Source organism: Sebastes fasciatus, chromosome 7, assembly GCF_043250625.1.
Source record: "Sebastes fasciatus isolate fSebFas1 chromosome 7, fSebFas1.pri, whole genome shotgun sequence".
Lineage (NCBI taxonomy): Eukaryota > Metazoa > Chordata > Actinopteri > Perciformes > Sebastidae > Sebastes > Sebastes fasciatus.
The window spans coordinates 31716943-31739776 of NC_133801.1; the positions used below are offsets into that span (position 1 = coordinate 31716943).

At 38.8% G+C, this 22834-nt stretch overlaps 1 protein-coding gene across 2 annotated transcripts; it reads right to left on the reverse strand.

The window, feature by feature from the left end:
* Positions 1-1446: 1446 nt before the first annotated feature.
* Positions 1447-10510, reverse strand: spartb (spartin b). 2 transcript variants are annotated; one of them, XM_074640316.1, is made up of 8 exons: positions 9668-10510; positions 7282-7479; positions 5367-5508; positions 5066-5260; positions 4815-4973; positions 3779-3869; positions 3543-3589; positions 1447-2786 (listed from the first exon to the last, which is right to left on the reverse strand). In XM_074640316.1, the coding sequence occupies exons 1-8, from the start codon at positions 10508-10510 to the stop codon at positions 2680-2682; spliced, it is 1782 nt and encodes a 593-aa protein (XP_074496417.1). In that variant the 3' UTR covers positions 1447-2679. The 2 variants fall into 2 exon arrangements, with proteins under 2 accessions (XP_074496417.1, XP_074496416.1); XM_074640315.1 differs by lacking the exon at positions 3543-3589.
* Positions 10511-22834: the final 12324 nt, after the last annotated feature.

Sequence of the window (22834 nt, forward strand, 5' to 3'; positions counted from 1 at the left end):
CCTCTGCAGTTATGAACCCCACTTCATGTGCTTTCACATCAGCAATGATCAGCCACACTCTTTTACCACAGATGGGAACGCACCCATCTTCAAGCCGTGTGTTATGGGATGTCACTCCTGACCAGGCGGATTCTGTTGCTCTCCCATCAGTGACTTTTAGCCAAGCCTACAGCCCACATGAACAGACTACGGTAACAAACTTCATAATACCCTCAGTAGAACAAGGTCAGATCGATTCACCTCTGGTTGGCCCAGCTGGCAGAGTTTCAGCAATAGATTTGACAAACCAACCACTCGTCCCATTTTCTATGTTTCAAAGAGCAACTTCAAGTTCTGGTTACCTGATACCGGAGGCTGGAAATCAGCCAGTGTCAGAGTCTCTGTGTGATTCAAGACTCCTTCAGGAGAGTGACCTCTGTAGTAGTAGTAGCAGCCCTTTGACAGACAGTCCACAGGGTGTGGTCAGTCCATTTTGGCTGGTTTTGCTGTTGGATACCAATGTTAACTCGTGCTTCCCTGATGCTAATCTTGTTAACATTGTTCTTTCATCGTACACAGGGTCCAACTAACTATATGGTTTGAGATTTCATAGATGATATGTATAATATATGCAGCATATTTACCATTTTGATTGGCCAAATATAAGAAATAGATGCAGAAATGTTGGTTAAAGTCATCTTTTATTTTTCAACACAACATTGTAAGAATTATACTAGCTGTAAATCTCGTCAATTTCTAAGGTAAATATAGCAGATCAGTCATTTTTTTTTTTTTTTCCATTTGACTATTTTAAAAATAGCCAATCCATACAAGTGGATTATTTGTGTTGAATAATTTTTTTTTTTAATATAATTCTGTCACTTCAGTAATCAATAACAAACACAATTATAGCCAATGTTAATCTTTGAAATGAACATGTGGGACTAAATGTGCAATTAAGCCCAAATTTGAATCTTACTTAAACTATTTTCAGGACTTTGAATTCTATACATAAAAATATTTCATTTTCTGAATTCTTCCTCAAATACCTTGTATTCTATTCTCTTGAAATTTTACTAAGTCAAAATATTTAACACTGAACTGCATTTCAAACTTGGTACAAAGCAATTATTCCAGCCCTGGTTGGACCAGAAGTGCAAAAAATTATATATATATTATTCATAATAATAATAATAATAATAATATTTTTTTATTTTCCTCTGTTGATGTTCCTATTTTTAAGAAACATTTACAGAATAAACAGTCAGTATGATAATATAAAACTACTCTGTAATTAACATCTTGTAAAACAGCCACTAGATGGAGGTACCTAGCAGATTCAAGATAGCATTTACTGGATTTAAACCGAATAAAACTGCTCAAATCCATCTTGCTCTTACCTTGTAGAGCACAAAATAGATAGCAGTGAATCCCCAAATCTTCCAAAAAAAATAAATAAATACTGAATTTCTTGTTTTGTCTTTAAACATTTTATTTTTTCAGAAAAATCTCAGTATTTCAGATGGGAAAGAAATCTCAATGCGCAAGTACAGTACTTGAAAGCTATCTGAAAGTTACATTTGCCTGCTGAGGCCTTAAAGCTGGAGTTTAAAAAGATTACAAACCAGATCACTCAAAAACAAAATATATAGTTTGCAAAAAAAGTTAATATCACACTTCAAAATTCACATTTTGTTAAATGTTTTGTCCAAAATGAAATCTAGATTTTTATATGAAATACTATAAACATTAACATTTTGATAATATGTCGGTCCAACTGAACTGAAACGCAGAAGACAGAGCTGCACATTATAGCAGAACACAAATATAACCGGTTAGACAGTTTTAGACTCCTCAGACTTGCAGTTGAGAGGCATTAACATTTTAGTAACCCTCATTCATAAGATGGCAAAACTCTCTTGCCACATATTGAAGGTCTATTACATAAACACACATGGACTATAGACTTACAGCTTCAGTTTTACAACATATTTGATTTTTGTATATCATTTGATGTTTGCAGGCACAGTAAGCAGCAGTGATTAATTCTCACTTTAAACACCACAGGGAATAACAACAGCATAACAGACACTTGTTTTTATCTGAAACAGTTATATCTTAAGATACCGACTCACAGATAATATTTTAATCATTCATTCAAAGTATATAAATTGCACTTACCCTACTAGGGAAAAACTCAAACACACAGATGCTTCACGAAGATTAGGAACGTTTCCAGTGTCTAGTCAACTATTTAATGTTGTCTTAGTACAAAGAGCAGAATTAAACTGGTACCTTCCAAGTTAAGTGATAATACCTGAATGTTACAGTGTGTATCAATATACTGTATAACCATGTTTTCATTTGGGTTGTATAATCTGCTGCTGTTTCTTTTCATTTAGGTCCATCTACCTTCTTTTACATAAAGATTAAAGTGCTTAAGAGCTGTATCAAACCGTAGGATATGCATAGAACAGTAGTTATCTTGTAAATATAGAACATTATTTTATAAATAATGAATATTAAATTTACATTTATTTGATAGAAGAATACATATTATGCTTTAAGGCATTGCTGACGTAACGAGGCAGTGTACTACCGGCTATTTGCCCGATTTCTCCACTTGCTTCCCATTCTTTGGTTTTTCCTGCAGCTTGTGTTCTTCCAAAATGGCCTGCGCCGTGTGCTTGCCAGTCCTTTTCACCACAGCTTTGATCCCCAGGTTGTCAACATTGAAGGCAGTGAGGCCGACATTAATGGCAGAATTGACGGCGTGGTCTGTGGCTTGTCCTGCTGCTGCTCCGTACCTTCATCAGAAGTCAGATTGGGTGAGAGGTCAGAGCGAGAGGCGGGAAACAGAGGATTTGGGGAGAATTCATTAACGTGCAGTGCGAGGAATGCAAAGATGCCATGCTGTATGTGAATTATAAGGTGAGGATTACACCCGTGCAAGTGCGCAATCCTAAATTAAGAAAATCCTGACAGCCAGAATTTGAATTTTAATCATTTTTCTTATGTGCTTCAGAAATCTAAGGGTGGGCAATATGGATATAATCATTCTATCATGGTATATAGAATTTTTTCCCACAATATCGATGTATATTGAAATTTAATTAAGAAGCATTTTTTGGCTAATCCAGTTAATTGAATCAAATACTTCACTTAAAGGGAGAAACTGCATAACAAAAACACTTGACCGTTGGCAAATTTATATCAACTCATGATATATAACATGATATCGCCCAACCCTATAGAAGTCAATAATCAACTATATTGTGTAGATATTTTTCTCATCAATTCATACATTAGGGGAAGATGTTAAAATCAGGCAGGACAGAAAAGTTGCTAATTGTGAAATTTCCGTGAGAAACATTTGGAGGAATCAGTGAAAAGCAGCACCATTGTGTGAATTGCCACACGGGGAAGGGCAGTGAATTGGCACATTGACTTTATAGAGTGTTTGGTGTAAGAGCCAAATCATTCCAAACAAAAAGAGGCTCATGTCATGCTTGTGATTAGTGGTGAAAAGAGTTAAACAGCAGTGTATAATTAAGAAAAATTACACGTCTTCTCATTAGGTGGGTCAAAGATGTTTTGTAGACCCCTAAATCTGCAAAGTAAAGTGAAAATTGAAGTTGAGTGAACGTTTGGTTTTGCATGTATAATGCAAGAGGTCATTTGCAACATACACATCAAAAACCTGTTTAGAAAGCAGTGTTGAACAAAAACGTGCATTGCTTTATATTAAAGCAAGTGGCAGTGGTCAAACAAGTCATTTCAAACGGAAGGGAAGACTTACTTGTGTTTTACAGTGGTGACCGTCTCTGATGCTACACTCGTAGTAATGTCCTTTGCTGCTACTTCCAAACCCGTCCACATGGTCGCAAATCCTGAGCAAATCCAGAAAATACAAAGCATGTTAGGCACATTTTAGTACTCGGGCCACACTGCCTACGTGAGCAGCACGAGTGCAGATCGTGGAATCTCTTGCTTTTTATTTCAGTGCCCATGTTAACAGGTTAGAGCAGCCACACAGCCTGCGTGAGCAGCGGGGCTCAGGTGCGACTCGGCTGCGTCTCAGCTGCATTTCTTCTAGAGATTCAAGTTTCGCCTATTTTTTCCGCATGCTGCAAACGGTTCACAGCAAAAATTATCTTTTGACATCATACCAGCAACATTATTACGAATTGTCTCATAATAGTAATGTCTATACTGTATATGTAGAATGTCACAGACATGAAAGAAGTAATCAACACTTCCTGTTTCTGTTCAAGGAGGGTGAAAAGAGGAGATGTCACATATTATTGGTGTACAGCACATGTGCAGTCTGCACTTGCAGAAATTGAGCCAATAGCAACGCACGATCGCAGCTCAAGTTACACTGCGCATGTCTTATACCCATAACTCAAGACCTGTATCCCCTTTCAATAAGCATTGTTTCTGTTTCAAAGTAAAAGCCCTCCAGCATTTTCTGTGGCCAGGATCCCTTCATTTGATAACACAAGGCTTTTATTCTAAAAAAATTGCAGGACAGTGTTGTGGAAAATGCAGTGACTTGCACAGCTCCATAAATGAATAGAGTACCAGCATTTAATTGTGGATTATTATTATTTACAAATGAGCACACACTTCTTAACCATTTTCTGTCTGAAATAAATTACATGTATAATGAAATGAAATGGCCATTATGAAAGACAAACTATGTAGAAAGAAAGAGCTGGCAATAGCAGCGTGTCTGTGTGGACACAACAGTTCAAAAAGGTAGCCGTCACGAGCTGCTCACACAGGCAGTGTGGCCCGGCCTTTAGAGAATATAAAGTGTAGATGCACTCTACCTTGGACTCCGCTGGCAGCCACCACCATGGCGCCGTCTATGTTGGAACGCCCATCCTTGTCTTTCTTCATAGACTCTGGGATCAGCTTGCCTCCGTGTTTTTTCACGTGTGGAGCCAACTCTCGACCCACAACGCCAGCGACCGCGCACACCCCGTCCACTGCAGTAACACAGCATTACTCAATTAGTGGTCCACTGCCAAACAACCACACAAGGTCAGTAAAACGTGCTGATTGGGGATGACTTGGTCACCTAGAAACTGGCTGACTTTGACAGCTCCCCCCGTCGCTTGCTTGGCAACATGGAGGCCTTTGGTGACTGTGGGGCTGACGTGGGCAGGTTTGTCCTCTGGGGTGATGTGTTCTCTGAGTTTAGATGCCCCTTTGTGAATGGCCTTGCCTGTGAACTCGGCTCCTTTCACCAGGCCCCAGCTTAGCCATGACGCACCTGATACAGTAGGACAAAAGGATCACACAGTGCTTGTCTTTCCTAATTAACTGTTAACAAACAGAAGCATTAAGATTTTTAGGGGGAAGATGCAGTTTGACCTCACCTGTCAAGATCCCGCTTGCCACCTTTTCACTCCACTCAGGTAGAGCCTTCTCCTCGTCGGTCGCTGCTGGTTCAGTCTCCTCAGGTGTAACGATGGACACCTTCTGGCTGAGATTAATGCTGTCTGCAGCTTCATCTGGAGGCTGATCATATAGACACATTGGTTAGCTATTGTAAGACGAAAACAGACAATGTATGCTGAAAATAAAACCTACTTGTCAGTCAAGTAGTTAGTTGCAGTTATCTGCTACTTTGTGCAAGCTGTACACATCTCCGTTCACACGCTTGTCTCCTAGTAACCCCCTAATTCACACACAATAGCTCCTCTTATTATTCTGTGCTTCTCGTTACAATGCGCTGTTTGTTTGCTACAAAGAGATTGCCATTTTAAAAAGTCCCTGTGCCATCTGAAAACAGTCTAGCTTTGTGCTGAAAACCTCAAATCTCCTATTTGACCCAGAAATGAGAATGAAAAAGTGCATACTTGCTGATAGGGAATCACATCCATCAGACAAGATAAGTAGCCTGATTGCATACATCAAAAATGACCTCGTTTGGCATCGATCTGAGCCAGCGTCTCTACCTCCTTCATGGCTGAACTGGCACTTGTCTTTCAGCTCAAACTCTGAGGTTGTTCTAACTGCTGCAGATAAGAGCATTATAACTGATTAATTCCCCTCACCTGCCTGTCTGTCTCTAATCCCCACAATGCTGAGGCAGGGGTATCTTGGAGAAGTGTGCCAGCTCAGAAGTAAGCAGGAGCAAGAGTTTCATGCCAGGCCAAAACAATGAAAAAGTTGTAAACTCTGTTAGTCTGCAGCCTCAAAGTATCGGGTAAGCAGTAACTAGAATCCTTTCATGGGAGGAACAGATTTAATATCTGCAGTGTTTGCTACGCTTGCAGAATTTGTTTGTGATGACTGGTGGAGAGTGCAAGGTGTTTAGGGACTGCCACACAGCAATGGAATCACAAGGCTAACTAATAGGGCTGGGCAATATATCAATATTATATCGATATCGTGATATGAGACTAGATAACATCTTCGATTTTGAAGTGTTCGAAGTGTTGTCGTTTCCTGGTTTTAAATGCTGCATTACAGTAAATTATGTTCTAGCTAATCTATTATTGGTCTTTACCCACATCATATTCACATTATTGATGATAATTGATCAAAAATCTCATATTATATATATTATATATATATACTATATCAATATTTTGTGAAAGCACCAAAACTCAACCCTACAAAAACAACAATAATAATAATAACACATTTATTTTATATAGTGCTTTAAAAAGTAATCAAAGGCACTTTGCATGGTATAAAACATCAAAAGAATTGGTAAAAATATGTATTTTTTTTTCTTCTCTATATCGCCCAGCTCTACTAACAGTTGCATCATTTTGGTGCACTTTTTATGGCAGTCTGCACTTCCAACACAGAATTTATAAACAAAAGAAATATCTTTATGTGCGAGTACAAATTTCATATTTCGTCGCCCAACCTGACCAAGTAGTTTCTTCTGTATGGGAAACACTGATTTGTTAAGTCAACATTAGCAGCTGAAGCTCCGGCATTCTGGTACTACGTTAATATTATTGGACAAGTAGACTGATGAGTGGGATCTCAGCTTTCAAAGGGAAGGCAAATGAAGATGCATCCCCTGTCACATGGCTGTAACTACCAATAGCGGCAGAGCACTCTAACTTCATTTGCCTAAAATAGCTCTCTGCGCCGCTCTCACTGGCACAAGAGGATTTGCCAAAAGGCTTTGTGTAACAATTCTTTGGTGACTTCAAATGCTTATGTAAACATATGTTGATGTGAATGGCATTAAGCTGCAGATGATCTGTATGGATATATATGTCAAAACGTGTAGTGCTGTTGCAGAACTGACTGCACAGCATCACTGACCTGAACCCTGAGATCTGTCATCTGGGAGAGCAGGTCCTTGAACATCTCTCTGTCTGCAGCAGGCAGCTCAGAGGACAACACCACCCCCACATAATAGCCTGGAGCTGGCGCCATCATGTCCGGAAACATAAACACACCGGTGTTACACAGCAACACTGGCGAGTCCATGGCCATGAGAGGGTATAGCCAGTCACACACCTGCCAGGAAGCAAAACAAAGATGAGAGAAATGAATAATGCAACAGCTGGAAATTGTGATCATAAATAGCTAAAAGCAAGATGTCACGGCCCAAAATGTCCCATTTATTTCTGAACTATGTGCCTCATTACACGGCAAATTACAATGATTGAATTTACATGAAAGTCAAATGTAAGAGGGGATGAGAGCTCTGCAGAGAGATCATGCTAGTGGAAGTGAAAGTGTCCAAGTATAACCTCTAAATGACGAGCCTCACATTTCTAATGGAGATTCTGGTTAGTGCAACACAGTGAACCGTCTGAGAGAAGACAAACCAGAGGACACTGTCTCCCTCTGACTGCTGCATGTCTAATAGGATTATAGGGCATAACATTGTAAGCAGGGTTTAGATAATTACTTGCACTCATGTGAATCCCTGATGTCACCCGCCGGCAATAGCACCTGGGAAATTCCCCAATGAAGAGTCAAGTTTCAGTCTCATGATCCACTAGTGTCAGTGTATCGGCTGTTTTAACAGCAGGGTTTAACGTTGCCACAAAAAAAATAAAATGCTCAAAACAGGATGAGTTGGATAAATTAGATTAGGTATTGATTTAGTCTTTTAACGAAAACGTAAGCTGAAACGTTTGCATAACTTCATGTAATTTCTTATCTATGACCTCCACATTTGCAAGCGAATCTAGTGGTTCAAAGGACTGATGGTGTGTACACTGGCTGGGGACAACATAATATAACATTTAGTCGTCCTTGTGACCTTATGACTGTTGTTTCAACACAAAACTGATGATAAACCTCTTATATGTAGGGTTTATTGTAGTGCTGCTGTATTTGATTGCATCAGACTGTATAGGTGTATCTATTTTCTGGTATTTCACTGTGCATTTTTAGCACCATACTGTAAAAACATACAGTATCTGGTTTTGGTGGCATTTTTGTAACACATGAGGAGTGCAAAGATATTTATTGGTTATGAACATAGGCCCATTATAATTCAGATTTAAATGAACGTAATAATAACGCGTTAACGCTATTTCATTTTAACGCCACTAATTTCTTTAACAAATTAACGTAATCGATCTTCCAGATGTTGTACCGGGCTCAGTTTTAAAGCCAGAGTGAAGATACTGGCATCACATGAAACTAGAAAACCTAAGGAATCCATTGGTATACTATGTCATACTAACTCATCGCGAAGGAGGTTAAATAATACTCCAACCGTACGCTAAATTTTGACGAGGAAAAACTGGCATGGCCATTTTCAAAGGGGTCCCTTGACCTCTGACCTCAAGATATGTGAATGAAAATGGGTTCTATGGGTACCCACGAGTCTCCCCTTTACAGACATGCCCACTTTATGATATATCACATGAGGTTGGGGGCAAGTCATAGTCAAGTCAGCACACTGACACACTGACAGCCATGTTATGATTTGAGCATATTTTTTATGCTAAATGCAGTACCTGTGAGGGTTTCTGGAAATATTTGTCATTGTTTTGTGTTGTTAATTGATTTCCAATAATAAATATATACATACATTTGCATAAAGCAGCATATTTGCCAACTCCCATGTTGATGTCCCTTTAAGGTACATTTTGAACAGATTAAAAATGTGATTATTTTGATTAATCGTAATTAACTATGGACAATCATGGAATTAATTGTGATTAAATATTTTAATCGATTGACAGCCCTAATCAAAATGTTTTATAACAGCAAATATCTATATATTTTAAATAAATAGTCATAAGATCTTCCGAGTTTTCTTGATGTGGAGAGAGTTGATTCCGAGTAGGTCATGAATGAGGTAACATCTACGTCCAATTTTGAGCCAGTAATGATCCTGATGTGTGTAGGAGGATGACATCATACCCATAAACCAATTGGGCTTAGGCTGCTAAGTAAACATCGCTCACATGATCATAGGGCAACGGAAGGAGATCATTAACAAGCCTATCTCATCCTGCTGATGACTCACAGTCAAAGAGGTTTCGATGGGCCAAGCAAACGTCTTTCAAAATCAGGTTAAAGGGCACAAGAACAGAGTGGTGACACTGCAGTGATGACATTTCACTTGCACTTATTGCAGGAGACGGGCATGAGGGAGGCTTATCTAGCACTTTCAAGCTTCATACCAGAGAGAGTTTCAGTGTGCTGAAACTCCTGGGGGAAAATATGTAGTTTCTCTTACCTGCAGAAATGCCGGTGGTCGGTTGGGCGTTCTGTCATCATGGTCAGTAGTGAACTTCACCAGCCTCAGGTAGCCCGGGTACGACGGAGCGCTCACCTGCCCTTCAGGAGTCACAAAGAATATCTGTACACCATGAGGGATGTACACCAGCTGCTCTCCCTCTTCACCCATACTCTGGAGAGATGGTGTTGAGTTAGATGTACGACTGTAGAACTCCTCTCCGACCAATGACATCTCCCCTGATTCTGTTCCATATGAGACAGACAGATGGCCGTCAGCCGCCTGAGGAGAATAAGCTGGAGGCTGTTCTGCTGGAGCCACAGGCTGCCTGGTAGGTGAGAGAGGTAGACCGTCTTTACTGCGTGCAGGCACACCTCCCACAGCTCCTGCTGCCTGGCTGTTAGCAGACAGTATGTTTGGTGCAGCAGGCCTCTCTGGCTTGTTTTTAGTAGGAAGTTTTGGGTAGAGACTCTCTTCAGACATGCCTGCAGCCCCAGGGCCGGACCCACTACTGGTGTTCAGTGGGGGTGCAGATCCAACGTCAGAGCTGGTCTCTAGGATGGCCAGGCGTGTGGTGATGTTGTTCAGTGTCTCCTGCATCTTCTGCTGCATCTGTCTGGCTGAATCCCAGGAGCTGCCCACACACTCCTCTCCATTTGAAGGCACAGTCATGGCCCGGAGAAGGTGCTGTCGCCCTCGCTTGTAGAGCTCCAGGGCCTGAGCCTTGTCTCCAGCTTCATCTACAGAGAGTCCTTTATTGATGGACTCAAAGGCCCTCTCATAGCCATCTTTGATCACTTGGAGTCTGGCACTGTCGAATGCATCTTGTTTAGCTTTCTCCATTCCCTCTGAAACAAGTCTTACTGTTAGCTTTATGTAGCTGACACTGACACATCACATCACATACTGTAGCACTCTGAGGCAGAAACACACAGCATGAGAGGGCTCCAGAGCTACAATGCAATACTTCATAACTCAATGTTACTGAAGGCAACATGTTATTCTACTGACATTTAAAGGATTACTTAACTTCGACCCCAGTGATAAGATCAGCTTATCCTCAATCACAAGTCATTTCACAACACTCACAAAGAACTGACACGTGTAATTAAATTGCCTAATCTCTCTGACTGATCAGTCATGTTACCTGATTCACTCCCATTATGTGTGTTGGGTTAACTGGTGTAAAACAGGTCCCTAAAGCAGGCTAAAGCAGGCTAAAGCAGGCTAAAGCAGGCTAATGTTGATGATAAAGTTGCTAACACAAACTAACAACAGCTAACGTGTCTGTTTACAGGAGTCCAGCTGTTACACCATGACATTGTACCAACAGCAACATATATATCATAAATATAACACAAGAGGTCCGTTAACATAACAGTGTTAGCTGGTTAGCACTAGCTCCTTCATTAGCTAACAGTATCCATGCTTACCTCAGAGAGAACAACTCCGAACAGCTCAATTAGCCTCAGTTAGCTCTCTTACAGCTAACGTTACGTGCTCTTGTCGTAAAGTGTCCTTCTAGCTGTCGAACAGATGTAACCTAAGCAACCGTCTCCGGAGTGAAGTTGAGGTTTGTCGCTGATGGAGCTTTTTCACGACTCACGTTGTTGTTACACACTACTTTGGACAGCATTGACCTCTTCTGTAAAGCGAAAGTATCGTGACCGGATGTAGCGACGCTTCGCTTCAACACCACACAATAACATGTACTGTCACACACTCGCCTCGAGAGTAAGCTACACTTCTAGCTTTATTTTGAAAGTATTAACCGGAAGTGATAGTGTGCTATCCGAATGGAGCTGACAGCAGTCAGATCAGATCTAGTAGCTCAGCCTGTTTAACATAACGAGGGTTTACTGCCATCTAGTGGCCACGGTGAAGAACTGGTGATTCACATTAGTCAAGTCATCGTCAATGCAAATATGACAACACACCAACACTTCCTGGTGTAGATTTTCAAAATAAAGTGACCAAACGGAAGTTATCACAAGCGAACTGCATTGACGCTGCTTTGATTGATGTTGTGTAGTTCCTCACTGTGGCCACTGGAGGGCAGTAAAGCACTATACTATACTATACTATACTATACTACTATATACATCCATGGACTGTAGTCTGGACCATAGTGTTGACGCTGCAGTGTTTGCTGCCATCTGCTGGTCACAGTGAAGAACTGCAACACATGTTAATTAGTCAAACTAGCCTCATAGTCCATGATGAGCCCAGATTGTTCTCTTAATACATCCATGAGCCAGACATAACATGTAACGTATCGGTACCATCTGGGTGGGCTAGTTGTGATTTTTAATTCCTATACATCCCTAGATCATGTTTTGATATGATATGCTAGATCTTGCTGACTGGCAGCTTATTAGTGGTTATCAATTCAATTCAATTCAATTCAACTTGCTTTATTGATCATGAATGTCAGGTGAACAATATTGCCAAAGTGTCAATTCAATAATAAATAAAATTAAAAAAAATAACAAAATTAAAATAAAAACATATATATACACATATAAACAACTCATTAAGCAAATTACAATAGAGATATTTAAAAAGAACATGCATGAAAATGGAAGAAAGCAATAAAGAAGTAATTACTGTTGTGTCAATAAAACCAACAAACAAATAAAAAACAATCAATAACAATATATTGCAATATCAAAGGATAAATGTAAAAAACAACAAAAAACAACAAAAAAACAAAAAACAAAACCCTCCATGAAGTAGAAGAGTGAATAAATGCAGAGTGTGAGTTACATCTATTATGTGTTGTTGTTGTTGTGGTTGTTTCTTAGGCTGTGACATGCACTGACATATCCTGCAGCTTCTATGGTGAACACCTCTTAAAGTAATGGACTGCTGTCCAGCTGCTGTGGGAATACAAATAGTGAATAATATATCTGGAGTAACGTTAGCCGAGCAGTAAGCCCACTACTGACTGACTTTATCTTCTTACAGTAAAAGTTAATGTTACCCTAGTTAGCAAGTCTACCGAGAGGTCGTCTAACTTATGCCTCGAGCTGCCTCCGTCACAGTTAAATCTATTATTGTTACCTTCTGTTCTTATCCAGAAACTACCTGTCAGACAGGTAACAGATCACGTTACTCCTCTTCTTCTGGTCGGAAGTCTCAAATGCCGAGTTGACCCAGTTGAATTATACTGGGAGTATTTAAAATAGTGAAACTTAACGCCCTCCAGTGGTCAAAGTGAGGAACTACAACATTATATTTGTCAAGTTAGTGTGAATATAGACATGGCAGCATACTACTACTTCCGTTAAATAATTTCAAAATACACTGTCACTGATGTAGACGGAAGCGAAAGGACAGAACTATCATGAAATCATTGTTAATAGGTTTCTAACGGTCAGACTTAGTTAAGTTTAAGCTACATTTGTTTAGCTGGCAAACAAACAAACAAAAACAACTACACTATGCTTAATTGCCAATGACAAAAAAAAAGAAAAACAATTGGTCAAAGAGACAGAAAATGCATTTTCTGTCTCTTTGACCAATTGTTTTTCTGTATTTATGTATTTTTGTAAGTGGCCATTGCCACTTACAAAAATACATAAATAAAAGTAAATAAATAAATATATACATATTACAATGAATAAATTAATAATTAAATAAATAAATATAAATATAAATATAAATATAAATATATAAACAATTGTTGCCACATGATTAATGATTCATTAGACACTTGAGGCAGACAAGACATTACTTACAGCAAATGTCAAACATTTTAGGGAAATGTAATGTGAAAAGTGATTAGAAGACAGAAAACACATCAGGTTATGAATGTATAGGTCATCTATGTCGACATAGAGACACGCATTACAATACTGTACATGTACACTAAAAATCTCACAACTTGAACTTCATAATTGTGGAAAATTGAACAAGACAAGAAACTGAGTTTGGACATGTGCACACTTATTAGAATAATAATAAGTAATACTAATATTTTAGCTTAAGTTATTTAATCTTTACAGTTTTAATTAATGTAAACACAAGTCACAAGTCGTAATAAATAGAAATACTTGAATTTGAACTTGTTTAGTGTGAAAAAGCTGATAAAATCAAACATAACTGCAATGTTACTGCATCACAGACAAAAAGTAAGATGTACAGTAGCAAGGTAGTAAGATAACTTGACCATTTACTTTTCCATGAAGCTCTAGACATAATGGCTTCCATGGTTTGTTAATAGCCTATAAAGTAATCAGTTAAGGCATTCCTAAAATACTGGTGTCGGATAAATGTAAATTAGCTTACTTACATCCAAAGAAAACAGCTTGACACTGCATGGTTAACATATTTTTTTGTGAGCCCCACAGTGATGTAAATTGTGTACATCAGCTTGTAGTTTTGTTCAAATCATATATCAATATATACAGAAGAGTGTTAAGTAAAGAGGACTACAGATAGATGACTATAATCTGCAGAGGGCGCCAAATCCTATCTCAAATGGAAAGATCTGATGAGACCTGGAAATGGAGAAAAACAGAGTGGTGGTTATACTACTGTGGGTTCAAGTTCATCAAAATCTTTTATAAGCCTCATAATTTAATCATTGTGTCCAAGCATGGAAATGATTAGGCCTACAGCTTGGCATCAATGTACCACTAATGACATTTAACTGCCAGCATATGGGCATTAAACTGAAAAGGCTACAGGCATTAAAAGTCAAATAAACATGCATAATCTACTGAGAAGTCACTTTTTCACAATCTTTCATGTCCCCGTTTTATTATTCGAACATCCATCCATCCATCCATCTTCAACTGCTTATCCGGGATCGGGTCGCGGGGGCAACAGCTCCAGCAGGGGATCCCAAACTTCCCTTTCCCGGGCCACATTAACCAGCTCTGACTGGGGGATCCCGAGGCGTTCCCAGGCCAGAGTAGAGATATATTGCATATTGCAATGTACCATTACATACAGTACATTGGTATGTCTGCACAAGCAGATACAAGCGTACCTTGCACCTACGTAAACATATACTTATATGCATGTTAGCACACATACTTATCACATATCTAAATGTCAGCAAGACAGTCAGTTAACCCTTCCTTCACCCAATGATAATTTGGTTTCCCAACACAAACAAAGCATGTTCAATTAGAAGGAAAATAAGCTCTTGTCCTTAAAATTTGGGTGCTCCTTATTTTGTTAATTACCATGTTTATTTTATTTAATATTTTTATTATTATTTTATTGTGCATATTATCATTATTTTAGTAAAAGTGAGTGAAATATAATTTGTTGATGATTCTCCTTTAAATAAATTCATAGTAAATACACCACACAGCACTTTAACCTCTTTATACCTTTATATTTTGTCTGTATTTAGTTATGTAGCCCTTGTGTTTGCCCATTATATGGTTTATTATACATCAGAGATGTATTGACTATACTGCAAGTACATTGCATGTCCTCATATTGTTGACTATTCTGCTAGCTGAACCTCAATGCGGAAGTTGTAAATTTACTATGTTTCCTCGCGGTGAGCTCAACAACAATAAACGTCTGGAAGTGAAACAGGCTGCTGATACTCGTCTTCTGTCTTTAATGTCTGTTCCCATGTGAACACCATATGTGCCTTTCATTGTTTTGCAAAGGCTGGTTTCTTTTAAATATATAGAATCACAGATGTGGTTTGGTTTGAGCAGTAATATTTCAAGATGACATCAAAACAATATATTTACCAGTGTTAAGGAAAGCGTAGACAGACACTTATGGTAAAAGCTGCACTGTTAAAGGTTGATACCATGACCGCTTTATTATTGTTATTGTGCTGTTATTGTTCTTCATCAACAGTTGCCACACACAAACAAGCCACATTTCATTTAACCTAAAACAGCCCGTCAGCATTCTCTGTGCAGAACGAGCAGACTCCATTGTTTCAGCACTCCCTGAAATGATGGAATGATAGCAGCACAATGATAAACGAGGAATGATAACTGTCAACATTCAAATGATAAACACATGCTAAATTAAATTCTAAATAGTTTATTGGTTTAATTCAGAGGTTCTCAATTTTTTCCCCCCGCCATGGACCCCTTAACCTCTTGGAATAATTTGACATTTAGCCGTTTTTTTACACTTCTATAATCTTAGTTATGTGAAAGAACAACACAAAAGAATTGTACTAGAAATATATTAGACATGTATTAAGCATGTCTGCAGAATCTAAGAATTATAGATTTGTTAGATTAGAATGTAATTTATGAACTATTCTACTGTAGATTTAAAAATTTAAATATTATTTGTTGAACTATGAAGTCTTTTGTAAAAAAATAAAAAAATCATATCATGATTATTTATATGAATGAATCTGAACACTTTTCACGGACCCCCTGACAGAGTGCCACGGACCCCTGGGAGTTCCTGTACCTCACTTTGAGAATCAAAGTTTAATTGATCCTCAGCTATTTAAGTCATTTAAATTCACCAGGCTGTATTTTCATGGAGTTTCACTTTTGAAAATTCACCTCAATTTAACTGCATGAATGGCACATGCATATTAATTAAATGTCTATAAATGTTGACAATTTACTTATGGGAGAATTCAGCAGATGAAACTGGACATGAGCCTGTAAAGAGTGTACATTTTTACAGGCATTTTTACAGGCTGCTCTGTGGATCTCTCCTACAATACTATTATTAGCTTTTATATTGTACATTTTGCTCCATTAAAAACAATCTGTTTTTCCCTACTGCATGTCTGACGTGTTATTTTCCTAGACTACTGGTCTTCAGTTTAACCACTGAGTACATTACAACACACTGTTACTTTTAATAATGTGTTTAATAATTAGTCACAGACCTGTTTTGTACTTTATTTTTTTTGCCAGATTTGATCATTTCAGCTATGGATACAATTATGGCAATAATTTATTGCTATCTTTTATATGGTTCAACAGTTAATAACAGTTCATATTTGTTCCATAACATATTTTATACATATACATAAGTAATATGAATATGTTATGGTCCATGTTTATGGATAAAATTATGGTCAAAAGTGATTGATGATGATATGGCATAATGATACATCTCTATGTTTGGTATGCCTTTGAAATTATCACGGGGTATAGGTCAGGAGCGCAATGGGTCGGAAGAGGTGTTAGCCGTTTACAGTTTTCTCAGGTGTTCATCTCACCTATATGAATCATCTCCTGTCTGTGTGCCAAAAACAACTGAAAACACACAACATGATGGTAACACACTTGTTAGTGCAAACAGAGAATCACACATGGGACTTTTTGGTTGAAAAATCTTTACACATCTTGTGTATCCCTGCAGCGAAACCACAAATTGCGCTGCTCTAATGTCAGCCTTTGTAAGGTGCGTGTGTGTGTGTGTAATTTGTACCATAGATAAAGATTTCTAAAAACTCATGTTACTGAGAACAATAACATTTCAAATGAAAACCATGCTTTCCTTTAGTCTTTGCATCAGCTGCAGTGGTCAGTTGCAATTAATGTTGCCAGTATGAGCTTACTCACAGCTCCTTCTTTTCCTACTGAAGCTGTGAAAAAAAAGAAATGGTCAAAACAGGGCAGCTGTGTCCTCTGTCCCACATTTTGTTATGTTTGAGACAAAATTGCATACCTCTTGCGCACACTTAATAAAACCCATATGAATTAATGCAGTTCCTAACAGACATCAAAACCTTGAGTCACGGTTTCCCCTCAGCTGTCCGCTGAGACTCGTGATTTGGTAAGTTATTGTCCCTCCAGTGCATGGAGCGCATGCTGGTTACAATATGTCTCTCCTCCAGGCACCAAAAATGTGTTAAGAAAAGTGTTACGCAGCAACAAGGTCACAACACCTGTTTAAATGAATCCTTTTTGAAAGAAAAGGATTCATGGTGGCTGTTTAATGACTTTTTGTTTGTTGAAGTGAACAAACTCGTGACAGGGTACAATTTTAATAACTCTTAGTGTCATAGGGAGAAATGCTCAAAGTGAGAGGAACTGAACTCTGACTGATGCATGTACTGTAGCAGTCAGGGTTCAGCTCTTAATGTGTTGCGTCAGGTAAACATATTTGTAACTCATGTTCATTTTCAAAAGGCAATAATGATACATTTGAAGACACTTGTGTGAAAATGACAGATGGGTGTTAGATCATATCAGTCAGCCTTGTGGGTTTGGTTTAGTTGGAGGACACTTGTGAAATACTTTGTTTTTGTGTAAATGTGCTCTGCCTATTCTCTTTTTTTGTTAACAAACATTCATTGTTCTCAGTAGATATCCTTATAAGTTACAGGAGGCTGATTTTCAATAAAAACAACTTTTTTTCTCTAATGTTGGATGAAGAAATCGGGACTGGATCACACTCCCTAGTAAACCTTTCTCTGCCCTGTGATTTATGGGCAGAGAGATCCTGTTCTTTTCTGACTCCAAGAAGCTGCACAGTCTTGCGCTATCATTCTGGAGGTTAACCGAGGCTCTGATAGTTGGAAAAACACTCTGTCCTCAGTTTAACCGCTGCGTTGGGTTGAAAGTGGGCTAAATATGGTATGGGGGACAAATAATCTGAAACAGTATTGTACTAGGAGTGATTAAGGTATAACATGAAGGTAAACCTTTAAGTGCTCGCTCATAATAAAGAAAGAAAGAAAGAAAAAGTTTCTTCAATAAATCCTTCAGCTGTTAAAAAGTTATTAGCTTTACCAGAGGCTATAGGGAGTCCTTCCAGCAATCTGACAGCGCTGCACACATGAGCACTTTATGGAGAAAAGACTGAGATAACTGACGTCATTTGCACTTAAGTAAGGTATGTTTCCCATAAATTTCAACTCTGAGAGGTTGTTGTGTGTGGACGTGGTTTAGGGCGGGGGTTCTCAAACTCTTTGGGGCCAGGGACCCCTTAAAGGGAAGAAAATCTTTCAAGGACCCCCTCATAATCGTAACACCGATTAAGCATATTGCATACTACCATTTGTACTCTTAGATGCCATTGAAACTATTTGTATTCTAAAACTTTTCAACCTAAATACTTCAGACCTGTTTGATAGTGATATACAGAAACCCATTTAAATTTGAATCATGTTAATACCACTTTATTTTGTCCTGATATTTCTAATCAGATGTCGCTTTAGCTTGGCTGGCTTCATGGCTTTGTTGCATTTCGGTCTCCCGTCGCTTGTTTTATTGGCGCAAATTGTCCCCATCTATAGATATGTACTTTTTAATGATACAGCACACTTTTATAATTTATAACTAATTATTTTGCGGACCCTTTGGCAGAGTGCCACGGACCCCTGGTGGGTCCCCGGACCCCATTTTGAGAATCACTGGTTTAGGGTTAAAACATTTTCCTCAGTAAAAATCCCAAAATAAAGATATTAAAGTTCAGTTTGCCCCTGTTGCTTCTTGTTTCTGTGTTCTTACATTTATAATTACATAAAAACATTAAAGGGAGTGGCAGTTTAAATGTTGGCTGTGCATGGCTCAACTAGTGAATTGCAGTCATGTGGTTGTGGATTACTCTCAGGCTAAAGCTCATTAAGTAGCTTTGCTGAACTATAATTGTAGCTATATGATATTTAGAGAAGATGTATCACTCTGTTTATACTTTCAGTCCATGGAGCTAAGTGCATTTTCACTTACTTACCAAAGACAAAGTTATCCTCTTCCCCATAATGCTCTTTATAATGTACATATTGCATACTTTCTTGCCAGAACTGGAACTGTACTAACATAGACACATGTAATTGCTTTGCTTACAGCTAGTCAGATGAATCACATTTCTATTTCAAGACTAAAAAGTTGCCTGAGGTCATTACAAATTATCTTTGTTGCACAAATAGCGTGCTTGAGTGAAGTTCTGTCTTTGTTGGACTATGTTTGATGGTCGCGGCTGAGCTGATAATGATCATGAACCCGACTGAGGAGAAGGAGTCAGATCAGGTCAAATGTATCTTGCCATGTTTGCATATTGAATGCAATGTTGTGTGAACCTGAAGTCATTGAAGAATATCAAGATGAACTTTACTAATGACAAAGCCAGCAATGGAAGATTGACAAACACATGCAAACATCATTGGTGCAGTTTCCCAGGACAATAAAATATCATTGGCAGGAAAGTGAGGGAGGGAGGCCAAACATATTGGGTTGGCTACAGCAGCATCAACACAGCCAACAAGCCATCTAAGAGATAGAAAAATAAGGAACATATCAAGGGTGATGCTTGCATTCAATCTTTGAAAATCTGTAGTAAACTATCTTTAGATGTAAAGATCTTTTTGTAATAATTTTTTTTAGGGATGCAGAATACAGTAAAATGTGGAAAACAGAAGCCATTAATGAGGGTAAATGATTGAAATAAAAGGACTCAGTCCAAGCATTCCTAAGAGACCAAGCATCGTTAAGAGAGAAAAGATGCCGTAATTATCATCATGACTGACAAGGCATGCAAAATGTTTTGTATGCAGCATGATACAGTAGTAAGGATTTGTTTAGAGAGATAAGTAGACCAAAGCAATGTCAAAAAAATAACGTTGTGCCACGATACAGCTAACAACACTAAGATAATGTTAATAATGCTTTACAAGACATAAAAGCAAGACAAATTAACATGTATAAATAAATAAAAATAGAGTTGATACAATAAAAATGACAAGCAAGGTATGAATTACTAAAACACAGGAACAACAAGTAGAATAATAGCAGAAGAATAACTGATTAAAAAAAAGTAATTCTGAAAAAATGCATTTTTAAAAGAGATTTGAAAGACAAAACATAGCTAGTCTGCCTGATCTCCTCCGGCAGGTCATTCCAGAGTCGTGGGGCCCTGACTCCAAAGGCTCCGTCTCCTCTGGTTTTTAACCTTGACCTAGGAATAACTAAGAGACCTCTGTCGGAGGATCTCACGCTGCATTCAGGCTCGTAAGGGGTTAGTATTTCAGTGATACAATCAGGGGCCAACCCCGACCGTGCTTTAAAAAGTAATCATTAAAATTTTAAAATCAATTCTAAAACACAGGTAACCAATGTAGAGATGCTAAAACAGGCGTTATGTGGACTCTTCTGTTGGTATTTGTAAGTACTGCAGCATTTTGAACTAGTTGAAGTTTGGAGAGGTTGTGTTGGGTGAGACAGGAATACAGTGAGTTACAGTAGTCTAAACAGGAGAAAGAGTGGACGACTTGACGATTGAGTAACAGACTTCACCTGTTGGTCAAAGTTAAGTTTGTTATCAAAGATAACACCTAGATTTCTGCACTGGGTTTTTATGCAGCAGGACAGAGAACCTAAGTGAGAGAAGTGCTCGCTAGAGGAGTCTGGACTTATGATAAACATTAGATACATAATGATAAACAATCTGGTGGAGTTTCTGCATTTTGGCTAGTCAAACTAGCCCGTGACGGGCGACTATGGCCAATCACAGGTCATTTCAGAGAGAGAGAGCGTTCTTATTGGCTGATCATGCAGCGGAAGCAGCTGACAATCACTTGCAAACTCCAATCAAACAGTCAAACTAGGTAGCGCTGGTCAAATATGAATTAATATTCTCTTACTGTAATGCCTATTTCTCGCCTCAAATGTTTTCAGAAACATCTTGTAGTGCACGGTTTAGCTGTAAAATTAGAAAGTTTGTTCCGGCTGGTGGGCGGTGCTTGGTATTTCCTCAACTGATCTCAACACGGCTGCCGGGTCACAAACTTGACCTTTTTGTGACATTTTTGTAATTGTGACTCCGAAGAACACAGAGGCACATGTTTTTTTTCAGATTACTTGTCTCAGATATAGTGACCGTTTTATAAAAATAACTTTTTTTAATCATATTTGCTCCAATTCTACCCACTGCTGCTTTAATAGTCATTAACAGTCAAATTAAATGATTTACTTGTGTAACATAACCCACAATCAAGGTGAGAAGCCAACACAAATCTCGCTGTACAGTAATGTCACCACTTGTCTCAACACATCACAACTTACAGCACTCTTGGCTGAATTTCCAAGTGTGGAAAACGGAGATGTGTTCAGCGTGCCAGCACAGAGAGAGGAATCCATCAGCTGCTTGTAGGTGTGGCTCTGCTATATTGTCTTATCTCAAGGCTACCACCCCTCCAGTCAAAATTTTTTTTGTATTGTTACTTCACTCGGATTTTTGACCTTTACTGCGCAGAATGATGTATGTGCAGCAGAGTTTGGAACTAGCAGGCTGTTTTCAACTTGATCTGCCGAAGGGGGAACGCTTGCCTGGGTTGACCTTAAAACTGAGTTTATGGCATGCACATACGAGCAGGATTTTGAGTCATCAAAATCAACCAAAGTCCAAAATGCAACTTACAGAAATGTGCGGTGCGAACTCAATGCGTCCAGAGCACATTCACCATCCAGCAGTCAGACTTTTACAGTGTAATGTTTAGAGTTGTTAAGCAGGCAATTGCATTTAAAAAAAAAAAGTAAAAACCATATCGGATACAAAGTACCATTCAAATCAGAGTATTTTTGTCCATCTCAAAACAAGTCATAAACTCATCACATATTTTGTTCTGTCTGCTGGTTCTAATGAGAGAAATATTAATTTCCAACTGATCAGTTTTTATGGACTTCAGCATTGCATCACATGGAAAATTCAAGAAATATATTGTGCATCACTTTGAACACATTTTCCAGTAATTTCGCCTGACCAGTTTCTTTGAAGACTCTGTTTTGAATTCAAAATAAACCTCTGTGGGTTTGAACTATGCCTGAAAACATGAATATGTGATGATGGACTTAATGCCGTGACAGTGCCTAAGGAGTGGCAGACCGGGGTGGTGGTTCCCCTTTTCAAAAAGGGGGACCAGAGAGTGTGTGCCAATTACAGGGGTATCACACTGCTCAGCCTCCCTGGTAAAGTCTACTCCAAGGTGCTGGAAAGGAGGGTTCGGCCGATAGTCGAACCTCAGATCGAAGAGGAACAATGCGGATTCTGTCCTGGCCGTGGAACAACGGACCAGCTCTTCACTCTCGTAAGGATCCTGGAGGGGGCCTGGGAGTATGCCCATCCAGTCTACATGTGTTTTGTGGACTTGGAGAAGGCATATGACCGGGTCCCCCGGGAGATACTGTGGGGGGTGCTGCGGGAGTATGGGGTGAGGGGGGCACTTCTCAGGGCCATCCAATCCCTGTACGCCCAAAGCGAGAG